This window comes from Mesoplodon mirus (assembly GCF_964341445.2).
Source record: "Mesoplodon mirus genome assembly, chromosome: 18".
Lineage (NCBI taxonomy): Eukaryota > Metazoa > Chordata > Mammalia > Artiodactyla > Ziphiidae > Mesoplodon > Mesoplodon mirus.
Window position 1 is genome coordinate 5,678,670 of NC_138994.1, and position 22,097 is coordinate 5,700,766.

Sequence of the window (22,097 nt, forward strand, 5' to 3'; positions counted from 1 at the left end):
GAGCAGATCATATATATTAAAAAAGTGACTTAAGACTTAAAATTGAATTAGTATTTGTACAGAAAGGTGCAGGTGGAATAACTCACTCCGGCCTATGATCAAAATGATATGGAGAAACCATGGTGGGCCCCTCCCCCTGCCCCCCAGTGGTGGCCCGAGTCGGTAAGTGCGATTGGTTAGAGTGGATTCCAGTCGGGTCGTTGAGGCGGAGGAGGTGGGGGCAGTGGGCAGGTAAGGGGGGCTCAGTTGCTGCAGCACTGGCTCCGGCTGGCAGGGTTATTCTCCTGGAGGTCCACTCCTCGGTTCCGGCCCGGAGCACAAGCTGTATTCTGGGGCTCGTTCTTGGGAAGCTTCTTAGCTGTTTGGGAGACGAGGGGGAAGACGGGTGTCTGTGGGGGAACCCTAGTACTCTCCCAAGTCTACTTGGGTACCACCCAATCAGCGATAACCAACATCCTGATGGATGTGTGTTCTATGTGCCAAGTATATTTTGGGTCTTTCAGGAAACTGAGGCAAAGAGGGGTTAAATAACTTGCCCAGGACCACAGAGTCAGCAAGTGATAGAGCGAGGATTCAAACCCACACAGGATGACTCTAGAGCCAAATGAGCCCCCCAAAATCCTAAGTGGGTAGGGGGCTGGTGATGTACAGCTTTAGGTGGGTGGTACGCTGCAGGGTCAGGAAGTGAAGTGGTGAGACTTTGGCCCAGGCTTTAGAAACTTCTGGAGTGAGCTATCTATATCTGAGAGTCAGATGACAAAGAAAACAATTTTATCAAAGTATCAAAAATGGTAAAAGATCTGTTGGTGAAGGGACCCCACAGACCTACTACAGAACAGCAGGCAAGTAACACACCCTGGTTGGGGGAGGAGAGCCAAGGCAACTTACCTATTGCCATGAAAATTTCATTCACGTTCATCGCAGTCTTTGCTGATGTCTCCATGAACAGCAAACTGTTGTCCTCTGCATAGGCTTGTGCTTCCTGATTTGGATGGAGGTGAGAAAGTGGGTGGGAGGGAAACACTGACAGTTGGCAGGGGCTGAGGCCCAGGATAAAAATCTTCCCTGATCACAGTGTCTTCCACACAACAGAGACAACACAGGGGTTTTCAGGCCTAAGGCTCCCCTGCTCTGAGTTCCCCACTCCACATACAGCACCTCTCAGCTCACACACGTCGGCAGAAGTTTGACTCAGGTCTCCATAGGCCCATTCTGCCTTCTTGCTCTTCAAAATCACTAGGCTAGGAGATATTTCTAGAAAGCTATCCTACAAATACACGTGCACATTTGGACAAAAGTATGTGATGTCGACTACTGCACTGTTTCCAGTCTTTTGCAATTACACACGACCTAGAAGTCCATCGGGTGGGGAGTGGTAAAAAAGTTAAGTATATGGTATGAAAAGAAAGGGATTCATATGCTTGTGCATGTTTCCAGAAAGACAAGAAACTGCGAGGAACTTGGGGGAAGGGAGATTGAGTTTCTAGGGTCAGAGACCCAAATTTCATCCTGTATACCTTCTTGTACTGTTTAAAATCTCCTATTGCACATATTACCTGGAAGAGTCTGTCTTTTTCACCGTTTCGTTAAAAAGCCAGTTCATAGAGAAAATTAGCTGAAGCTTCTGCTACCCATATGCACACACACCCCACCACCACTGACAGAGAAGGCAGAGTGGTGGACGGCATCCCCTTTAGGCCCATGCTCGAGCCGCGAGGGGACAGCAAACAGAAGCTCCCCTGCTGTCGCCCAATGCGGCCCTTCACAAAGCCCGGACAGCCTGGGGAAGCCGAGCGGAGCTGGCTCGTCCTCCCCCGGGGCCTGGTCCGTCCCCCACCTGGAACTCCACGGCTCTCTTGCTGGCCAGGTCGGCCTTGTTGCCCGCGAGCGCGATGACGATGTTGGGGCTGGCCTGCCTCTGCAACTCCTTCACCCAGTTCTTGGCCCGTGCAAACGTATCCTGGGGAGACAGGGCCAGAGCGTCAACAGGACGGAGCAGGCATCCTGCCCAGGGCTGTTCACTGGAGAAGCTGGCGCTGGTGGAGCCGAGGTGTCTAAGATGTCATCACCCTGAAGATTCTGGCGAGACACCCCCGAACACCAGAGGAAATATGCCCACCCCCACCCCATTCAGGAACAAAGGGTCGAGAAGCAAGGGAAAATCTTTACTGTGTTGGTGATGTCGTAGACCACGATGGCAGCCTGGGCCCCCCGATAGTACATGGGGGCCAGGCTGTGATACCGCTCCTGTCCAGCTGTGTCCCAGATCTCAAACTTGACTGTTGTGTCGTCCAAGCAGACGGTCTGTGTGAGGAAGGCCGCTGGAAGAGGGAGGGCAGTGTTACCAGGCGCAGAGGGGCCGAGGAGACACCCTCACGTATCTGCACCGTGCCACCCGGGCTCTGGCACTTAGAAGCCCGAAAACCCCCAACCCAGCGGCCAGAGAAGCCGAGCAAGGCAGGTGGAGCGGGCACTTCTGTGAGTCGAGGGGGCTGGGGGCTGCACAGGCTTTACAGACCCAGCCAGGCAAGAGTGGGAGGAGAAGGGAAGCCTGCTTGTACCTCAGCCATTTCAGGAGCCCTCCCTGAAGGACAGCGGCCAGGGGCAGGACAGGGAAAGTCTAGGAGAAGCCTGGCTCCAAGCACAAAAGGGTGGGCCCACGCTCCTCCTCCCCTCCCTCCCCTCAGAGAACAGTCCTAGCCCCTCCGTCTGCTCCAACCCAGGGGCACGGCTGGCCTTCGGTGTCCTGAGGACACTCTCACACACACTCAGCCACGCTGGGGGAGACTGAAGTACACGCCGTGCTAATGCCAGGCGGGGGCTGGGTGGCCGGCTTCCCGCTACCCCTGCCACCTCCAGGCACGCTGGCTAGCCGCCACCCTCGGCTTTGCCCTCGACTTTATTCCTGATTGGCTCGACCTTCAGGGAACACAGTGACCCCATCTCTGACCTGAGGAGGCAGGGGAACACACGGCACTTGTGCACGTGCTTCAAAGGAGCCTCGCAGCTGGGGCTGGCAGGTGGGAGTCCCAGCCGAGGATCCCAGCGGCTCTGTGCAGGAAGCCCGCTCTCCTGGTCGGCCCTCCCCCCTCCGCCCTGAGGGGCCTGGGGCACGGCCTCACTTCCCCTCTCCAGCTCCTGACTCGTGCTGAGGAGGCAGCAGAAGACTGCTGACACGGCCTCCGTTGTTTCCAGCTGCCTGGAAACCTCCTGCCAACCAAGAGGGCAGAAAAAGGATGACTCAAGCCCAAGGTCGGCCCCAGCCCCTCGGGCTGTGTACTGGCCACTGAGGCAGGAGGCTGAGTCCAGACCCTCACGTGCTCAATGCTGACCACTGGGAAATCAATGATGGGCTCTGAGCTCAAGAAAGGGGTAAAGGTCAGCTTCAGAAACACCAGCCCACTCACGAGGCCATTTCCCCATTCTGGAACGTGGGGGAGGCCGGGGTAGATGCACTGCCTGGTAGCGGTAAGAAGAGCCCTCAGAGAGGCAGACGCAGCCTCTCCCTCCCCAGGCCCGTGGAAGGGTGTACCCGGGGCCACACAAAGAAATAAAGAGACGGAACCAGGAGAGGAAGGCAGTTTTCGACTCTCAGCTAATTCCTACTAGATGCTTGTTGGGACTCTGACATGGAGGCCAGCTGCTGGGTTTGATTCCAGGGCCCAGATGAGGCGAGGTGCCGCTGCCCCAGGCATGCTTAGCCCCTGGGCAGTCAGCTTCCCGTCTCCTCGCGCCAAGGCATTTCTTCCACTTCCCTGAGGCCACCCCCTCTCCCTCGGGCCCACTCACCTCCAATTGTGCTCTCCTGGTACTCGTGGAATTGACCCTTGACAAAGCGGAGGACGAGGCTGGATTTGCCCACTGCGGACTCCCCCAGCAGGACCAGCTTAAACTGACAGATCTTGTTCCCAGCAGCTGGTCCGTTGGGTCGTGCTGCACCTCCCCGACCCGCCATGGCCCGTCCCGCTGCAGTGGTGCCGGTGAGCGTGGGGGCGGGGGCCAGTGCTGTGCAAAGAGGCACTTAGTGGGGAGGGGCCTCCAACTGCAAGGGAGAAATCGGAAGTGCTGGGTTAGGCCAAAGACTGCCGCCCAGGGAGCCCTCTCTAAACCACAGGTCACTGCCCCGCTCTGATGACCTGGCTGACTGCCTCCCCTCTCCCTAACCCCCTGTCCGGCTTCTCTGCAAGTTAGGACATGAGCCCTAACTAGGCTGTACCACACATCTCCTGGCCCTACAGCCATCCGACAGTAAAGCGAAAAGTGGTCCCCCAACTCTAGGATCACAGTTCTGTGCAAACACGCTGACTTCCCATCCCCAGATATGTACACTCACATACAAATAAACACCCACAGGAGAGGAATGGGCATATGCCAGCCTGGTGACAGTTAAGTCAACAGGCAACACAGGGTACCGAAAAATGGCTCAGGAGACACTAGGATCTAGCTCAACGAACAGTTGACCTGCAGTCTGGTAGCTCAGATCACAGCCTGCCTCTGTGCAAAGCCAGAGTGGGTGGTGAGGCCAACCAGGGAACGGGGAGTCCCGGTGGAAAGCTCCTCAGACAAGGTGCTCGGCCAACCTCGTGGGCACTCAGGGACCAGGGCCTGGCCAGGTGCAAGTCGTTATCAAAAGAGCTGTTTTGTCCTGCCGTCTCCGGTCTCAGTGTGAGGCTGGAATCAAAGCCTTATTTCACTCGCTCATCCTGAGCCTCGTCCCCGCAGCTCTCTCATTTTTGATGGGCCAGAAGTCTCACACACATTAAAAAACCAAACACACACAAAACCAAACACACACCACAGCCAGCGAGCTCTGCTGGCAGTCAGAACAGCGGCCAAATTTCCCTTTTAAATAGAGACCTCAGTTCCATTCTCCACTGGCAGAGGCAGGGCTGAGGGAGGACGAGGGGGAGGTGTGGGAGGGCGGAGACACACACGGGTACCGAGACCAAGACCTGCACACCCGGCAGCTGGTGTTCCTGCGCTGACATCTTAGTCACTCAGTCAGTGGTACCCTCGGAAGCGCCAGCTTTTTTTTTTTTTTTTAAGTTTTGGAACTGCAAAGAAGGATGAGGAGGCTATCTCCAGAAGCCTCTAGAAGACTGATACGAAAAGGTATCAGAACGTACACAGAATGTTTGACAAACGAGCACTGTTGAGTAGGTACTGTGTCCTAAACACGCTGTGCGGCATCTGAACCTAAGCTGAGAAGAAAGGGTTTGGATGAGAATGCCCTGCGCAGAATAGAGTCTATGCAGGAAGGGTCTTCGGAGCAAGACAACCCTGACCTGCCCCTGAGCGCGGGGAGCGCGTTCCCTGACAGTCAGAGGACGGGGTGCGAATGAAGAGGGGAACGTCTGTGGGAAGCAATGGTCTGGGCTCATGCGAGAAGCAGGCACAGAGGGCTTGCTTTGTGCAACCTCCAATCGTTTCTCCACGTCCAAGTTCTCCCAGCAACTCATTTAAAAAGTGAGCTTCAGGAAGAGTGATTCACTAACCAGGAACAACAGTTTCCTTTCTGGACGGCACTAAAGGAAAAGAGGCTTGAAGCGGGGGCCACCTATTCCCCAAGGGTACAAGGAAGGAAGCATCGGGGGGGTGGAATCTCAATTAGTGACAAGAAATGCCAGTTTTGAAATATTTTAGTTTAAGATGCTTTCTGTTTTCACCCCAGTCAATGATGTTGGCAAGATTCTACACTATGGCCCTTGAGGCGAGGTCTGTGCTTCTGGCTTCTTTGCTGCCTGGACAGCAATGTTCTGGACAAACAGGGAATTCAAAGAGCGCTCACCAAATGAGATGATTTTCAGAGACAGCTAACATTTACGGAACACCTGCACAACCATGATCTCCTTTAAGCTTTAAAACCATCTCCCATTTTTCAGATGAACAGCCTGCGCTCAGGTGTTAAATGCCCTGCTCAAGGCCACCCAGCACATGGTGACGGAGCCTGGACGCCAGCCATCCTCCCGGCTGTAGGAAGAACGGTGGAGGCAACGCCCACCCTCTGTGCTTGGTTTCGGGCTGCTGGGTGAATGAGAGACTCTTTTTGTAGCAGCAGCTTTGCTGGCCCAGCGAGGACTGGCTCTGGCTGACAGTCACAGTGATCCTGTGGTCCCTGTGTATTCCTGCCACCAGTGGGAGGAGGTGCCCAGGGCCAGGCCAGGCAACAGCGACGATGGGAAGCCACGATGGAATTACAGGTTGGTGATTACCACGAATCCACGTGACACATAATCTTGGCCGGGCAACAGAGCGTGGCTGGGGCACTGGAGAAGGAGGTATGAATGAGTGGGGTGAGGGGAACAGAGGTGAAGGCTCTGATTCCAGGAAAACCAAAGCAGCTGGGGCTGAGGGCCACTGGGGTAGGAGGTAACCAGCATCTACAAGTCAAGAAAAACAGAGGTAACATCTAAGTCTCGTCCCTATCAAACCAGTGGGTTTCCAAACCTGCCCAGACAGCATCTGATTTTTTAAACAAGCCAGAAGAGACAAATAACTTTCACGCAGCGGTTCTCAACCCTGTCTGCACAACAAAATCACCTGTGCAGCCAGCCCCCGGAGGTCCGATGAAGGTTTGGAGAAGGGCCTGTGTCTGTATTTCTTAAGCGCTGTCAGGTGCTCCGCCTGGCGCAAACTGCCTGGTGACATGCTCTGCCTGGATGCTGGTCCTGCTTTCCACAGATACCTGAGCAGGCACACACAGCATTGTTTTATGGCCTGTTGCCTCGTGGTTTTCCTGGACCCACTTAGTGATCACACGAGCAGAGGTCTTGAACCTTCCCAATCAATAAAGCACAGAGGAAGTTGATTGTGCCATGAAGGGCACATGGAGACACGGAGGTGCCTCAGACAGGCAAAGGCCACACTCAGAGCCCCAGGAAGCCCTAGGTCCTCCCCTCCCAAGACTGGGAAATCAGAGACGGAGCCCCTGGCAGGTGGTAAAAGTGAATTCACTGAGCTTGCCTGCTGTCTGGGGGAGGCAAGCCCACTGTGGGAATCTTTCCTCCTGAACCAGCAGCTAGAATTACCCACGGGCGCAGTCAAATGATGGAATTATAACCCAAAATGGCACAGTAAAAGTCTTCGGGTTTTTTAATAATTCTTTTTTTTTTGGCCATACCACGTGGCTTGCAGGGATCTTTGTTCCCTGACCAGGGATCGAACCCGTGCCCCCTGCATTGGGAGCACGGAGCCTTAACCACTGGATCGCCAGGGAAGTCCCCAGTAAAAGCCTTCTTTCAGACCAAAATCCAATTCCCTTTAAGAGCTAAAGCTGTGGTCAAAGTTCCTTATAAGATACAGAATAGGCCAAAAAAAAAATATTTTTAAAAAAACCAGTTTCTCCAGCACCAGGAAAAACACACAAGTGGGATGAATTTCCTCCCGGATATTTTCATGAAGCTGCTGAAATGGGTAGAGCAGCACCTCGAGGGCCCCTCCTTGCCGTGACCCCCTCCGCCACGCTCCAAATCAGAAACCTGGTTTCTTCAGCGGCCACGAGAACAAGCGTCACGGGAAACGGGAGAGAATTCGAGGATGGGGGCATCCTACACCTTTCCCCACAGGGCACACGAAAGGGCAGAAGGGATCGGAGCTCCTAAACACTCTGGCCCGTGAACAGGCATAATGGGCACACGCCCAGCCCATCCTGGGCCCAAGCGGGGAGAGAAAGAGGGAAGAAGAGCGGGACGCTGCTCCTCCTTGCTCTGGACACTGTGGGTCAGTGGGTCTCAAACTTTTCTTCATCAGAATCACCCGGGGCGTTTAGAAAATAGGCCTGACCAACTGAATCTAGAATCTCTAGAGGTGCAGTCCAGAAATCAATGTGTTTAAAACAAGTTCCCCAGGAATTCCCTGGTGGCCCAGTGGTTAGGACTGGGAGCTTTCACTGCTGAGGGCCCGGGTCCAATCCCTGGTCAGCGAACTAAGATCCCACAAGCCGTGCGGCGCGGCCAAAAAAATAAAATAATAAAACAAAATAATCCCCAAGTGATTCTAGGAGGCTGATTTAAGCCCAAGAGCTGCAGTTGACACAGGAAGGAGGGAGGAATGTGAGAAACAGAAAGGCGTCCCCCGGATGGGTGCCGTGGACAGTACAGGCGGACCAGGCTGGCGGAGGAGACTGGTTCCTGGCTTTCTGCCACACCTGAAGCCTTCTCGACAATGCGAGATGTTGCTGGAATGTCGCCCCTCCCCCCAGCCTCCACTCGAAATGTTCACCTTTCTCTTCTCTAATCCATGAAGTCACCCACTTCATACTCTTTGTCCTTCTGGTAAAGAGTGAGCAATTCCAGCTGGTGGGTGTCTCTCGTGCTTCCTGTGTGCTTCCTGTTTGCTTCGGAGACTTCCTCTAGCTGAGTCCCGGCACAGCTTGGATAGTGAGCAGATTAAGGAAACCAACCAGATTTTGTTTTGGCCAGAGGCTGGTCTGCTCTAGATTTGCTCACTCAAGGTTAGCCTGGGGCCCCCTGGGACCAGGACAGGGAGAGGAGTGGGGAGGGCGTGGTGCTGAGAACCCAGCAAGCCCAACCAGGGCCCCTGGAGGCGGTTCTGGCCGGTGACTCTTCAGCTACACTTTACTCTGGATAAAAGCATTCCTGAATATTTAACACCCTGAGAGTTGGGCAAGAGGACATCAGAAGCAACCTGTTAGCTTAAAGAGAATAAATGAAAAAATCAGGGGATACGGGAGAGGTAATTAGGTCCAAAAGCTAAGGTGGAAGACATTAAAACGCTCAGAACAGCAGGGGAGATGATTTACCCATAGACTCAAGAACACAGCTCATCCTCAAAGGGGAAGCCCACCACTACTGGCACCCAGGACCACAGGGCAGACTCACAGCAGGACTACGCAGGCCTCAAGCTGGTTGCAGAGACAGAGGAAAGAAGAATCTGAAGCAACACAAGCCAAGAGCCCCATGAGGTCCCCCACTCCTTCCTAGTACAAGTAGCATTCAGGACTTGGGAGGCTGAACTGGGTTTGGTTAAAGCCTGGCTCCACCGTTTATTAGCTGAGTGACCTTGGCCGAGGCAGGTGAGTGACCGCTGTCAGCTTCAGTCCCTTATCTATAAAATGGTATTACTTAATACCAATCACACAGAGCTGTTAAGTGAAACAACACATGGTGTGCATGGTACAGTACTCTCCTGAAGATGAGGTCCTAACGAAGAACGGCAGGGTTGTTATCCTGCGAAGAGCCTGACTAAGCAGCTTTGACTCACTGGTTGTCAAAGCTCAGAACTCCTCTTCATAATTACAGAGAAGGAGATGGAGGTGAGGCAAGGTGACCTGCCCAGGGTCACAGCCAGGTGGTGGCAGAGCCCAAGCCCAGGACTCGTAACTCCAGCAAGGCTCCACCATCAGAGATAGAAAACCCAAGATTAATAACGTCATCACATCCACTAAGAATAATGGGGCCACCACCTTCTGTCTATGCTTTAATAAAATATGGCTTTTAACTATGGGAAAAGGAGTTTGTATCAAATTTAAAAAACACGCTGCTGGATGGAAAAGTTCTATTATCTTGACTTGGGAAGTAGATACATGGACGTCTACAAATGTAAAAATGCACTTAAGATGTGTAAGCTTCGGGACTTCCCTGATGGCACAGTGGTTAAGAATCCGCCTGCCAATGCAGGGGACACGGGTTCGAGCCCCGTTCCGGGAAGATCCCACATGCCGCGGGGCAACTAAGCCCGTGAGCCACAACTACTGAGGCTGCACTCTAGAGCCTGCAAGCCACAACTATTGAAGCCCGTGCGTGCCTAGAGCCCGTGCTACACAAGAGAAGCCACTGCAGTGAGAAGCCCGCGCACCGCAAGGAAGAGTAGCCCCCGCTCACCACAACTAGAGAAAGCCTGTGCGCAGCAACAAAGACCCAATGCAGCCAAAAATAAATAAATACATTTACTTATTAAAAAAAAAAAAAAGATTTGTAAGCTTCACTGTATGTAAGTTACATGTCAATAAAAACGTTAAAAATCCTGCTGGTATAGAATTTTGCATACAGCAATGAAAAATTAAAGCTTAGAAATATGATACCAATCTAGCTCCCCTGTATATAAAATATTTTCTGTCTTAGTATAAAAAAATTCAGAGTAAAGACAATGAAAAAGGGGCTTCCCTGGTGGCGCAGTGGTCAAGAATCCGCCTGCCAATGCAGGAGACACAGGTTCGAGCCCTGGTCCGGGAAGATCCTACATGCCGCGGAGCAACTAAGCCAGTGCGCCACAACTACTGAAGCCTGCGCTCTAGAGCCCGCGAGCCACGACTACTGAGCCCGTGTGCAGCAACTACTGAAGCCCGCGCGCCTAGAGCCCATGCTCCGCAACAAGAGAAGCCACCGCAATGAGTAGCCCCCACTCGCTGCAACTAGAGAAAGCCCATGCGCAGCAACGAAGACCCAACGCAGTCATAAATAAATTAAAAAAAAAAAAGACTATGAAAAAGATGATGTCTGAATTAGAAGAGGTCCAAAAGAGAACAAAGATACCCAAACAAATAAGGGGCAAGATAGCAGGATTCAGCATAAACAAATGTGCCTGCTGCATACATATTAAGAATATATTTATTGTTTGTATTTAACTGTGAGCTAAAGAATTTTAAAGTTGTTTAAAGCTTCATGATAGTAAAAAGAGAAGCTGACGCTTAAGTCTTTTCAGCAGGGAGAAAGAGGTTACGATGGTGTGATGCTCCGCACTCCCCAACCAATCCAGAGCGTATCTGCAGAGGGAAAAGGGGTTTAGGGGTGGAATCAAAGAGAGGGGTGTCTTCCCTGTGTGACCAGGACTATGGAATTGCCACACAGAGAGCCTGTGTCTCACCTGGAGCGTGTCACACAAGAAGCTGGGCCCTGGAAGCCAGAAGCTTAACAGTGCAGGTTGAGATTCGGGGAGAATGCTGACAGGCTGTATCAGGCCAGGGCTGTAGCCTCTTCCCACCAGTAAGTAGGGGGCTTAGGGGAGACGGCAGCAGGAGAGGAAGGGTATGCAGCCTTTACAGAGCCACAGCAAGACAACTCCCTCTCCAGGGGGAAGGGAGGGAGATCATCCCAGAGGGGGACTGAGAGTGAGAGGGCGCCCCTACTGCTGGGGCAGGCCCTTAAATCTGCCCAGCCCGCCCAACTCCCTTAACTGGGAGCAGTTTCACTTCACTCCCCTTTCAACAGTAAGACTCTACTGGGGCTGAGTACCTAGACTCCTGCACCACAGTGACGCCTGTGAGCACGGAGTCCACGAACTCCACCAACACCTGCCAAAGGGGCCAGTGTGCAGGGGCACCGAGAGGCTTAAACCCTGGATACACACGACTGAGTGGTCCTTGCCCGGTGTCTGGGCTGAACATGGAACTGTGCCAGGAGCAGCCAGGCCAGAGCACAGCTGCTCCTGCAGCCCTCTCCCTTGTTGGGAAGACCGGCTGTGTCGCTCAGCATAGATGCCAGGCCGAGTTGCGTGGAAGCCACTCTTGAGGACAGACCCCCAGCCTCCCGCGGCCCTGCCCCAGCAAGAGCACCAAGAAATCCTTCTCCGATCTCCAAGCTGCTTTCTCAGCTCTCAACCATAGACGGGCTCCCTGGACAGGAGGAGAAGCAGAGTCAGCGCTAACTTCCAGGCCCAGGATGAAAACCTCCGGTCCCTCTCTTCCTGCGCCCACGGGGAGGAAGGCTGCTGGGGGGGGGGCGGGGGCAGCGGCTTATCTACAGGGCTCTGCTGGCACAGCCTGGCCGGTGTGGCTGCCCGTACCATCTGTGGAAGGGCCCCGGGATTCAGGGGCGGCTCTAGGGTTCTCATTCACCGGCCCCGCTGGCCACAGAGGAGCCAGGCGCTTGGGTGGTGGGGTCATGGGGAAAGCCAGCCAGACAGCGGTCTGCCTACAGCTGCACCAGGCAAGGCTCGTGCTGCCTACGGATTCGAAGAGGCACCGGGGGGCTCTCGGCCCTACGCGTGCTACTCCTAAGAGGGCCTGGACTCCGGCTCAGCACACCTCAGCCAGCGAGGCTGTGGCAGACTCTCCGGCCCCATGGAGGGCAGCTCTCTAAGAAGCCTCAAGCAAAAGCCCAATGTGAAGTCTGGCACTTTCGGTGGCACAAACCCACACACGCATCCGGCTACAGGGTCCGGGGTCCAGGGTGCGGGGGGAATGGGACCAAGGCTGTGTGGTGGCTCACCTCCCCCCACCGCCCCAGCTGCTGCAACACAAAGAGAGCTGGACAAGGCTCAGCTTTTTCCCCGGCCACAACCTATACCTGCCGTGGCCCCAGGACGGAGCACAGGTCATGTGGAAGCCAGTCAGGACAGCTGTAGGAGACCAGCTGACCCACAAGCCTCACGATTACTCTGTGTCTGAGCTGTTTATGCTCATGCAGTTACTATTTCCTCACACGGTGCTAACTAGGATCTCAACAATACAGGGCCCATTGATCCCTCTGTCTTGGGAAGGTCTCTGCAGGGGCCAGGAGTACCAGCCTGGACAGCTGCTGCCCCAGGCCCAGAAAGACTCCAAGAACCTCTGCTGCAAGTCAGGATCATCAGCAACACCTGCGTATCGAGCTACTCATACCAACAACTGACACCTCTCACAAACCCTTCCTGTCTTTACAAAAAAAAAGAAAGCCAGTTTAAGTTACCACTCTCTTTGTTTTGCCCTCAGCTCCTAAACAGAGATCAGAGGGCAGAGGTCATGCTTCAGAGGCAAGCAGGGGAAAAGAGAATCAGGTATCAGATCTAGCAAAGCCAAATTCCTCCTGCTCAGACACCACACACACTATGGTCAGAGGCTGCCCAACTAACAAGAAACAAGGTCAAAGTTCCTGCTGTGGGATCTGAGGGATGATGGCTGCTCTCAGGAGCCCTGGTGCCAATGAACAATATTTTAGGCTGATTTTTTCTTTCTTAAATTTTTGTCGAACAAAATGTAGAAGGGTGAAGTGAAGAAATCAAGCAATGAATGGGTCTCAACAGGTGGGTCTCAACATTCATTCATCATTTCGATGAATGAATCACACTTCTACTTCATAGCCCCAAATTTTCATGACTGTTGCGGGTGGCAAGAGGTTGGAGAACTTGGGGGCTTGAGGGCTGGGAGTGAGAAAGTGAGAGAAGCTAAGGGCATGTTGCAGATGAAACGATCATGCTACAAAATTCGCAAAGGCAGACTATGGGTTTCCCTTTAACAGCACATAACATCAAACCTGACACACAGTGGGTGTTCATAAATGTGGTGAACTGCGAGCCTGAGATGTAGGTACAGCCCGGTTAGGTCTGGCAAGTGAACGGGGCAGCTGAAGGCTTCAATACACATCCATCTGCCAGACAGTTTGGATCCCCTAACAGAGCCATAGCCCAGTGGAGGAGACACCTCGCCACCCCAGACAGGACCTCTTAGGTTCCTTCTACACAGGGGTGAAGAGCATGAGTGCTGGAGTCAAACTTCAGTTCAAGTCCTGGAGCCACCACTTCCTAGGGTGACTCTGTGTTGTGTCACTAAACCCATCTCCTCCCGTGTAAAATAGAGAGATCAGCACCACCCATCTCCCAGGGCTGCTGGGTAAAGGATGCACCGAAGACTCGCAGCAAAGGGCCTGGCTCAGAGCAAGCTTTCGATAAATAAATGTTCGCGGCGGGGAAGTCCCTATGACGTGGATTCCTCGAGTAAACATTCAAACACTGTTTATTCACGTATTGCTTTTGCTTCCAGTTTCCCTGAACCCCATTCCCCAGTGCCCCTCGTTTGGAGAGAATGCTGAGAAGGACAACAGCTCTAGTCTGAATATTTTTGTCCCTCTCCCAAATGCCTATGTTGAAATCCTAATCCCCACTGTGATGGTATTTGGAGCTGGGACCTTTGGGAGGTGAGGCCATGAGGGCAGAGCCCTCATGAATGGAATTAGTGCCCTTTTAAAAGAGAATCCCAGAGCGCCCTTGCCCCTTTCATCATGGGAGGACACAGCAAGAAGTCGGCAACCTGCAACCCGGAAGAGGGCTTCCACCAGAACCCAACCATGCTGGCCCCCTGATCTTGGACTTCCAGCCTCCAGAACTGTGAGAAATAAATTTCTTTGTTTATAAGCCACCCAGTCTGTTGTAATTTTGTATAGCAGCCTGAACAGACTAAGACAACAACTTTCACCAGTGCCCTAGAAAAAGGAGCAGCTCACAGCTGATGTCCTATGTCCTGTCAACAACCATAACCTTGTATTCTCTGGAGACTGGCTTCCAAAGCCACAAGAATGGAGGGTGGAGACGACCACCACCAACCAAAAAAATCAACAATGAGTTAAAACCCCTAACCAGGCAAATCATGAACTCTAAAAAAAAAAAAAAAAAAAAAAAAAAAAAAAAAGCCCTTCAGCACAAAACATCTTAAAGCCCAAATGCTGTTCCTTCCATTTCAAAGCCTCTTTCAGGAAAGGGAAGAAGGAGTTCAGTGGTGGAGAGGGGGAGGGGACAGGACTAGGACAGCTGACAAAGGCACCAGAGTTCCTTTTAAAAAACCAGGCTGCAAACGCTAGAGGTTTGGAAATTGGTGTCATTAATCACCACAGCCTTTGGAGCGGCTTGGAGAGCAATTTGATGACTAGGAGAGCAGCCAGGGTTAGGGAGGCCACCCACGCCCTCCCCCACGCCCTCCCCCACGCCTGGGATGCTTCTGACAGAGCCACCTGAAGGGGACACACACGGAGCTATGAATAGAAGGCAAGAGGCTTGTAAACCAACTCCTGTTAAGATCCCAAGTTAGTGTTTCCAGCAGGGCTCAAGTTACACGTCTTCATAAGGATGACAGTACAACGGAAGGATTTAAGCTATTCAATGATTCAGGATCACAGCTCAAAGTGACAGCCTGCCCTGAGCCTGCCTGGAGCCACAAACCCTGCATGAACCCTCCCAAAGGGGAGGTCCATTTTTGAATGGCAGCAAAAGAACGCTGGCCCAGACCACATGGACTCGCCTCCCAGACCTGGAAGGTTTAGCTGGAGAACTTAGCACCTGAACTACTGAACGATTATGTACCTCACCTTCCCAACTGGATAGTAAACTCCAGAGTAAATACCAAATCCGACCATTTTTCGATCAGTCAAAAAGCATTAGGCAGGGGTAGGAGAAGTATGGAGAAGCAACTGCCTGCCGTTGGGGTCAGCTCCCAGGAGTGTCCAGGGGTGGATTTCCCAGGCGCAGCTCCACCTCACCTACCTCTGGAGGCTTCGGTGACTACAACTAACCATCAAGAGGAGAAATAACGTAACTCCAACCACAAAACTCCATATCAACATAACTGAGAGGAAGCATTTGCTAAAAAGGGAGTGGCCTTGGAGAGCCAGCTGATTCTAGGACCAGGGCAGGAAATACACAAGGTAAGCCTGGAGCATCTTGTAGTGCCAAAAAGTAAGGAAGTGCTATCAAAAATGAGAACGAGGGCTTCCCTGGTGGCGCAGTGGTTGAGAGTCCGCCTGCCGATGCAGGGGACGTGGGTTCGTGTCCTGGTGTGGGAAGATCCCACGTGCCGCGGAGCGGCTTGGCCTGTGAGCCATGGCCGCTGAGCCTGCGCATCCGGAGCCTGTGCTCCGCAGCGGGAGAGGCCGCAGCAGTGAGAGGCCCACGTACTGCGGAGAAAAAAAACAAAAACAAAAACGAAAAAACCCCAAGATGATGCGGGTACGTCAAAGGGAGCTGAAAAAGCTCCCAGTGACCGAAGCTGGAACAAGCTGAACAACAAGGTGAAGCAGTACTGGATTATAAACCAAAGTGTAAAATAAATGCCCACGAGTTCATAGTGATATAAATAAGTGAATAAATAAACGGGGGAGGACAGACAAATCTTTTGTGTACAAGAACTCCAAGTAATTCATGTAGACACCCTGCCCTGGAGGACAGGAGCATAACGCCCCACCCCTCAAGTGTGGGCTACACAGAGGGACTGCCTTCCAAGGAGGACAGCACAAAAAGGGGGAGGGGAGACAGAGGAGAAGCCTGACAAACATCACCTCAGGACTCCCCTGGTGGTCCAGTGGTTAAGAATCCATCTGCCAATGCCGGGGACACGGGTTCGAGCCCTGGTCCGGGAAGATCCCACACACCGCGGGGCAACTAAGCCCACGAGCCACAACTACTGAGCCTGCGTGCCACAACTACTGAAGCCCGTGCGCCTAGAGCCCGCGCTCCGTAACAAGAGAAGCCACCGCACTGAGAAGCCCACGCACCGCAATGAAGACCCAGCGCGGTCAAAAAAAAAAAAAAGATCGCCTCAGCTGGGAGACCAAAGCTGACGCTGACAGTGCTAAGTCATACTGATCGTACACACCCTTGATATGATGTGGTGAGAATGGCACTTTACCTCTGAGGTCTTCCTCCCGCAAACCCATAGCCCCAGTGTAACCATGAGAAAAACATTAGACAAATCCCAATTGAGAAACACGCTATCAAATATCTGACCAATATTCCTCAAAACTCTCAAGGTCATCGACATCAAGGAGAGCCTAAGAAACTGTCACAGCCAAGAGGAGCCTAAGGAGACGTGACTAAAGGTAAGACTAACTAAAGGTAACGTGGTGTCCTGGATGGGATCCTGGAACGGAAAAAGGACGCTAGATAAAAACTAAGGAAATGTGAATAAAGTATGGACTTTAGTTAATAGTAATGTATCATAACTGGTTCATTAATTGCAACAAATGTACAATATAATGTTAATGTATCATAACTGGTTCATTAATTGCAACAAATGTACAATATAACGTAAAATGTTAACCACAGTGGAAACCAGGTGTGGAGGTTTGGGAGAAGACTCTACTACCTTTGCAATTTTTCTGCTGGCACCCCTTTCTTAGGCCCACCCTTATTCAAGAATGAGCTTGTGCAGATATGCAAAGGAGCACCCAGGGACCAGAGCTGAGTTCACTTCCAGAGACCCTTGCCCAGCCCTGACCTGGGGTCAGTGCTGCCTCACCACACACAGCTGCGGGGGCACACTGACCAGGTACACGTATGCTGGAAGGTGGTCAGCAGACTGTGGGTGGCCAAAGCCATGCTGCCTTTCCTGATGAAACTGTGCCGGACAGAGAGCTCTACCCTCTGGAAATTTAGTTTGTGACCTGTCTCCACCCCCTACATCATCTGTACTGTAGCGTTCATCCCGTTTACCTGTCCGCTCTCTCATCTATGAGCAACTCTGCGGAGGATGGATGAAGAAATGGCTCAGGCTTTGGGATCAGAGGGACGTGAGCGTGAATCTCAGGTTCACCACATCTGCGCTGTGTATGTTAGAGCAAACGGGCAGGCGTTTGCTTCAAGGGGAGGTTTGGGGCTTCCCTGGTGGCGCAGTGGTTGACAGTCCGCCTGCCGATGCAGGGGACACGGGTTCGTGCCCCGGTCCGGGAAGATCCCACATGCCGTGGAGCGGCTGGGCCCGTGAGCCATGGCCGCTGAGCCTGCGCGTCCGGAGCCTGTGCTCCGCAACGGGAGAGGCCACAACGGTGAGAGGTCCGCATACCGCAAAAAAAAGGGGGGGAGGTTTGACTGTCTGCCCTTTCCTTGGACAACCACAGCCTACTATGCTGGGTGTCACGGTGGGACTGGACACAGAGATAACAGGACACGATCGGTGCCCCCACAGGGCTCACACACTAGACAAGGAGGCAGACAAGGAGCAATGAGAGGAAAGCACAGGGAGGAGAAAAGCCCTCAGCCTCCTTCAAGGGAGGAGAGGCTTCACAGAGGAAGTGATGTTCCAACTGCGCTTTGAGAGAAAAGCTGGGAGATGCTGCTCCCAGGCAGGAGGTGGAGAAGGGCCTTCCGTGCAAAGGGAAGGGCACACAGTTAGCCCAGAGACAGGGGGAGGAGGGATCCGAGCACAGGCTTCCTCCCCCTGCTCTGCCACTCACTGTGGCGTCCCCACCATAACCTGGGGACTGAACGCAGTACCTTCCTCCTGGGGCTGTCGCAAGGATCAAAGGAGAGTGCCTGGCACGTCGGAAGCAAAACTCAAAAAGTTTAGCTTTTATTTGGATTATTGTTCCTACATACAAGAGACGGGGATGTTTACTCTGAAAACTAATCTTTTATAGAACCAAGCTATTAATGCAGAGAACTCCTTAAGAAATATTCCAATTCTCCCCTGCCAAGGCTCTTGAAAGCACTATTACCTGGGTTGGGGGACACCCTAGTTTACAAATTCTACCTGAATCGGTGTTTCTCAAAGGGCCCCAACAAAAGTAGCCCGACTCAAGCTGGGGGAGAGAAAATGCAAACTTCCAGGAATCTGGGAATCGAACCCAAAGCAGCCTGCTGCAATCAAAATATTGTCCTCAAGTTTCCTGTTTTAGCTTAAATACATGCAAACTTTGCATTCCAATCTATAATAGATCCCGGATTGTTTTGGTATAAAAATGTTGAAAACTGAGTAAGGCTGAAGTGCCTAGAAGATGCAAAGATCTGTGGCTCTGAGTGTCCACTGGGTCTGAGAACCCCAGTGGGAGGAGCACAGTCATGGTCTTAGCGTTCTCTTCAGTAAAATGGGAATAGAACCCACAACAATTCTGTTTACCATCTATGGAACAAGACAGTATGGCACCGAGCATCCATCAAAGCACTGAGCATCACAGTGAAAACTGGTAGGAATGTTGAATCAGAATCCTAGGGATGAATTATGATGTACCTTCAAAACTCCACGGACCTTGTGATTATCTATCCTGTGCCAGGGAATGGACTAGCTTTACCCTTTGTTTCTGATTCAGCAAGATATTTTGTATCTCCATTTCACTGGAAGAAAGAGAGGCTCAGAGAGGTCAAGTAACAAGCCCAAGGCCACGCAACTGGTAAATGAGGGAGTCCAGATGTCAACTCAGGCCCGGTTGACTCTAAGGCTCTCGTGCCTTCCACCCCACCACACCGCCTCTCTGTTTACCAGGCAAGGGTTAGAAGAAGAAGGGTCTTTCTAAGAAGTACTTGGTTGGTGGGGCTGAATTTAAATTTCTGACCTTACTCTGTGTTTCCACGTAAATTCTAGTGAAAGGAGCACCTGGTAGACAGCCACACTCTTCCCACTAGAAGCAGGAGGCAGCGCCAGAGGAGAATCGCGGGGGCTAAGCAGAGGCCAGCTCCCCCAGTTCTCGGTGCCCTTCACCCTGCCCAGAGGGACCCCTGAGTCCACTCACTTTTACTTTCATTTTCTAGCCATCTTGGCTTTCAGTTTCCCAAGAAATTAATGGCATGCAGATGTAAGCAAACTCTCAGGCCCTGAAGAGTACTGACTTGGGACTCATAACTGCCATGGTCCCCAGACGCAGAGGAGAAAGAAGACAGGAGGGTGGGGTAGGACTGGGGAAGAATACCGGAAGCAGAGGAGGAGTGCCACTGATGAGGATGCTAAAGGACCTGCACCTGGGCCACTGCTTGCTCACCCGCATGTCCATTCCTTCCACAGACAGACCAAAGGAGGACCCGCTATTAGGGAAGATGAGGCACATCGAATCCCAAGACCCAGCTCTACCATTTTCTAACTGTGTGATCTAAGACAAACTACTTAAAATTCCTTCAGCAGCATCTCGAAAGTGGAGATACAATTCCCACAGTCTCCCAGGAACACATGTGAGGAACACGTGGGAAAAGAACTTGGCAACTTTAGGCTGATTTATAAAAATTAGTTGTTACCACCCTTCTGTAGTATAAAGGCAGAAGAAGACCCACTGGTTCTAAGAGGCAAGCGGGAGAGGACGGGCACCAGGGGGGAGGGGCTTCTGTCCCACACACAGCCCTCCCTCTCTGACAAGCAGTGTCAGATCTCTGCTTGGACTCTATCATCTGTGGATGCCTGAAGTGGCCACCTAACCACTCAGGGCACTGGCGCCTTCCTGTCTCTCTGAAAGGGAGAGCTTCTCCTTCAAAAGCTTGCTTTAGAATCAGAGCTGGGAGATCAAGTCCAGACAAAGAAGGTCCCCTCGGAAGGCTGGCCAGCCTCATCCTGGGACTCCCAAAGAGTTCCAGAAACTACAGCCCACTACTGAGGAGGTAAGTTTGGTCAGAGACCAGTGGCCGGTGAGTAGGGGCACAGACTGACCAGATTAGAGAAACTAGGTTGGCCACAGAAGTCTCCAAAAACTCTCCAAAGAAGTCCACAGAGAGAGAGCTTGTGATTCTACTGCTGACTCTAACAAGAAACTTTTTTTTGTTGTTCCATAAAAAATGAAAGGTGTGCATCCCAGGCCTAGCTCAAATGTTTGTAGGAGTCAGACACTGGTGATTGTCCAGAAGAGGTCAAAAAGCTCTCAAGACGAAACAACTTTAACACTTATAAGTAGCATCCAAGGGCAGTAAAGATGGCCCAGAACACTGAAGAGCTACAGAAATTCCCAAAGATTGCATGGGCTTCCCTCCCTTCCTCCACTGTGGATAGCAAGGGTCAGTCATGGCCTCAGAGTCAGGCTGCTCTCATTAAGGTGCAGTCTCTGGCCTGTACTTTGGCCACATAACAAAGAACCTCCCAGCTTGGTCGGAGACAGCAGCCATTTCACACACCTAAGTCCCAAGCAAGGGACAAGGATCAGATGTCAGTACGGGCTGTCTCTCGGAAAAGGTGGGGGGAATCAGCACTTTGTGGCATGTGTGGGAATTCCCTGGGCTACAAAAATTAGCACCTTAAGGACCCAGAGGTGCCACTGTGATATCAAGTTAATCCTCTGCAATCTACAACTTACTTGATCAAGCCCAGAAGGGAATGGAGATAGACCCTAGGACTAAAAGTGGTGTGACCTGTTGATCAGGGAGGTGAGCGTGTGTGTTTAGGGTGGGAAAGAGATAGCCCAGGGCTCTTCAGTTCCAGACTCCTTATTTTTGGTCTTTTTCCTCTTCTCTAAGGACCAACAGACAGCAGTCCCAAGAGGAGCAGTCCCTCTGAGGCAGCCTGGAACCACTCACGGGCTCTGGGAGGACAGGGCTGAGACGCCAGCAAGGGGGGAGGAGGAGGGGAGAGACATGATAATGAACGGGCAGATCCCCCCTGATCTATGTGATCTGTAGCTAGGATTGAGCAAACCTCAGCTAAATTGTTCAGAGGCAGGAAGAGCCAGAGATACACTCAGAGAACGACACAACACAACCAGAGGACAGGGCTGGGGGCTCAGGGGGCAAGGCACGGAGAAGACAGCTCATTCCTAAAGAGTGACCCAGACTTTAAACTCTGCTGAGATCCTGGGTGGCTCTCTGGCTTGAGGAAAGAGAGGAAGTTAAGGAGTTGTGGGAGCGGTCTCAGCCAGGACCACCCCCCACCCCACCCCGCCCCAGCCCCAGGAAATCGAGATAAAATTCCTCTAGGGCTGGAGCGACAACTGTTTTTGTGGGACGGGGCGGGGCGGGGGGGGGGGCTGGGGACAAGAGAGGCGACAGACAACACTCCTGGCTACCTCTAAAAGAGAAGGGGGACAGGCTCCTTCACACCTGACAAAGATTCCTCCAATTCTGGGAGCAGAGGGAGAGGAACTTAGGGTCTCTCCCTCCCACAACCGGACCGGCACAGGCCAGAGGAGAGCCATAGGGGTTTCCCAAGGCTCACGAAGGGCAGGGAAGGGAAGGAAAGAAAAGATCTCCCCCGCTTTGGCTCGACGCCTGGGGAGCCCCTTAAGAGGGGGCTACGGGTCGGGGGAGGGGTCAGTATCCCCCTAAGCCAGGGTTAGGCGGGAGGGAGGGCCGCCCCGGAGAGGCTTCAACACGAACGAGACACTGCGTCCCAGGACAGGCACACTCACGGCGGCTCCGGGGCGGCGGCGTTACTTGGGGCCGGGGCTCGGACAGGCTCCGCTCCTCTCCCCCCAGCGGTGTCCCAGGCTCCGGCCTCCACTTCCGCCTTTCAGCCGCTCCGGATCCGGATCTCCGCCTCCGACCCGCCCCTCAATACTCCCAGGCGACTGACAGGGCGGAGAGGCCAATGGGAGGCACTCTTGGCCGACTCACAGGCGGTCCCGGCGTGGGGTGCGGGAGAGGCGGGAGAGCGCGCGCGAAGGGCGGCGGGACTTGTAGTTCGCAGCGTTGGGAGGAGCCGGTGGCCGCCTGGGATTTAGGCTTAGGGTGGAGCCGGCGGCCGGCTAGGCGGAGCCCGGCCGGGAACTCTTTAA

The 22,097-nt window shown here is 52.9% G+C and overlaps 1 protein-coding gene across 3 annotated transcripts; it reads right to left on the reverse strand.

The window, feature by feature from the left end:
• Window positions 1–29: 29 nt before the first annotated feature.
• On the reverse strand, window positions 30–21,841 carry RAB5C (RAB5C, member RAS oncogene family). 3 transcript variants are annotated; one of them, XM_082605216.1, is made up of 7 exons: window positions 21,732–21,840; window positions 6,541–6,685; window positions 3,790–4,042; window positions 2,170–2,321; window positions 1,838–1,960; window positions 889–982; window positions 30–358 (listed from the first exon to the last, which is right to left on the reverse strand). In XM_082605216.1, exons 3-7 carry the CDS (start codon window positions 3,953–3,955, stop codon window positions 243–245), a joined length of 651 nt encoding a protein of 216 aa, XP_082461342.1. In that variant the 5' UTR covers window positions 3,956–4,042; window positions 6,541–6,685; window positions 21,732–21,840; the 3' UTR covers window positions 30–242. The 3 variants fall into 3 exon arrangements, with proteins under 3 accessions (XP_082461342.1, XP_082461341.1, XP_082461343.1); XM_082605215.1 differs by lacking the exon at window positions 6,541–6,685 and having other exon boundaries at window positions 21,732–21,841; XM_082605217.1 differs by lacking the exons at window positions 6,541–6,685; window positions 21,732–21,840 and adding an exon at window positions 8,221–8,327.
• Between the last annotated feature and the right edge of the window lie 256 nt (window positions 21,842–22,097).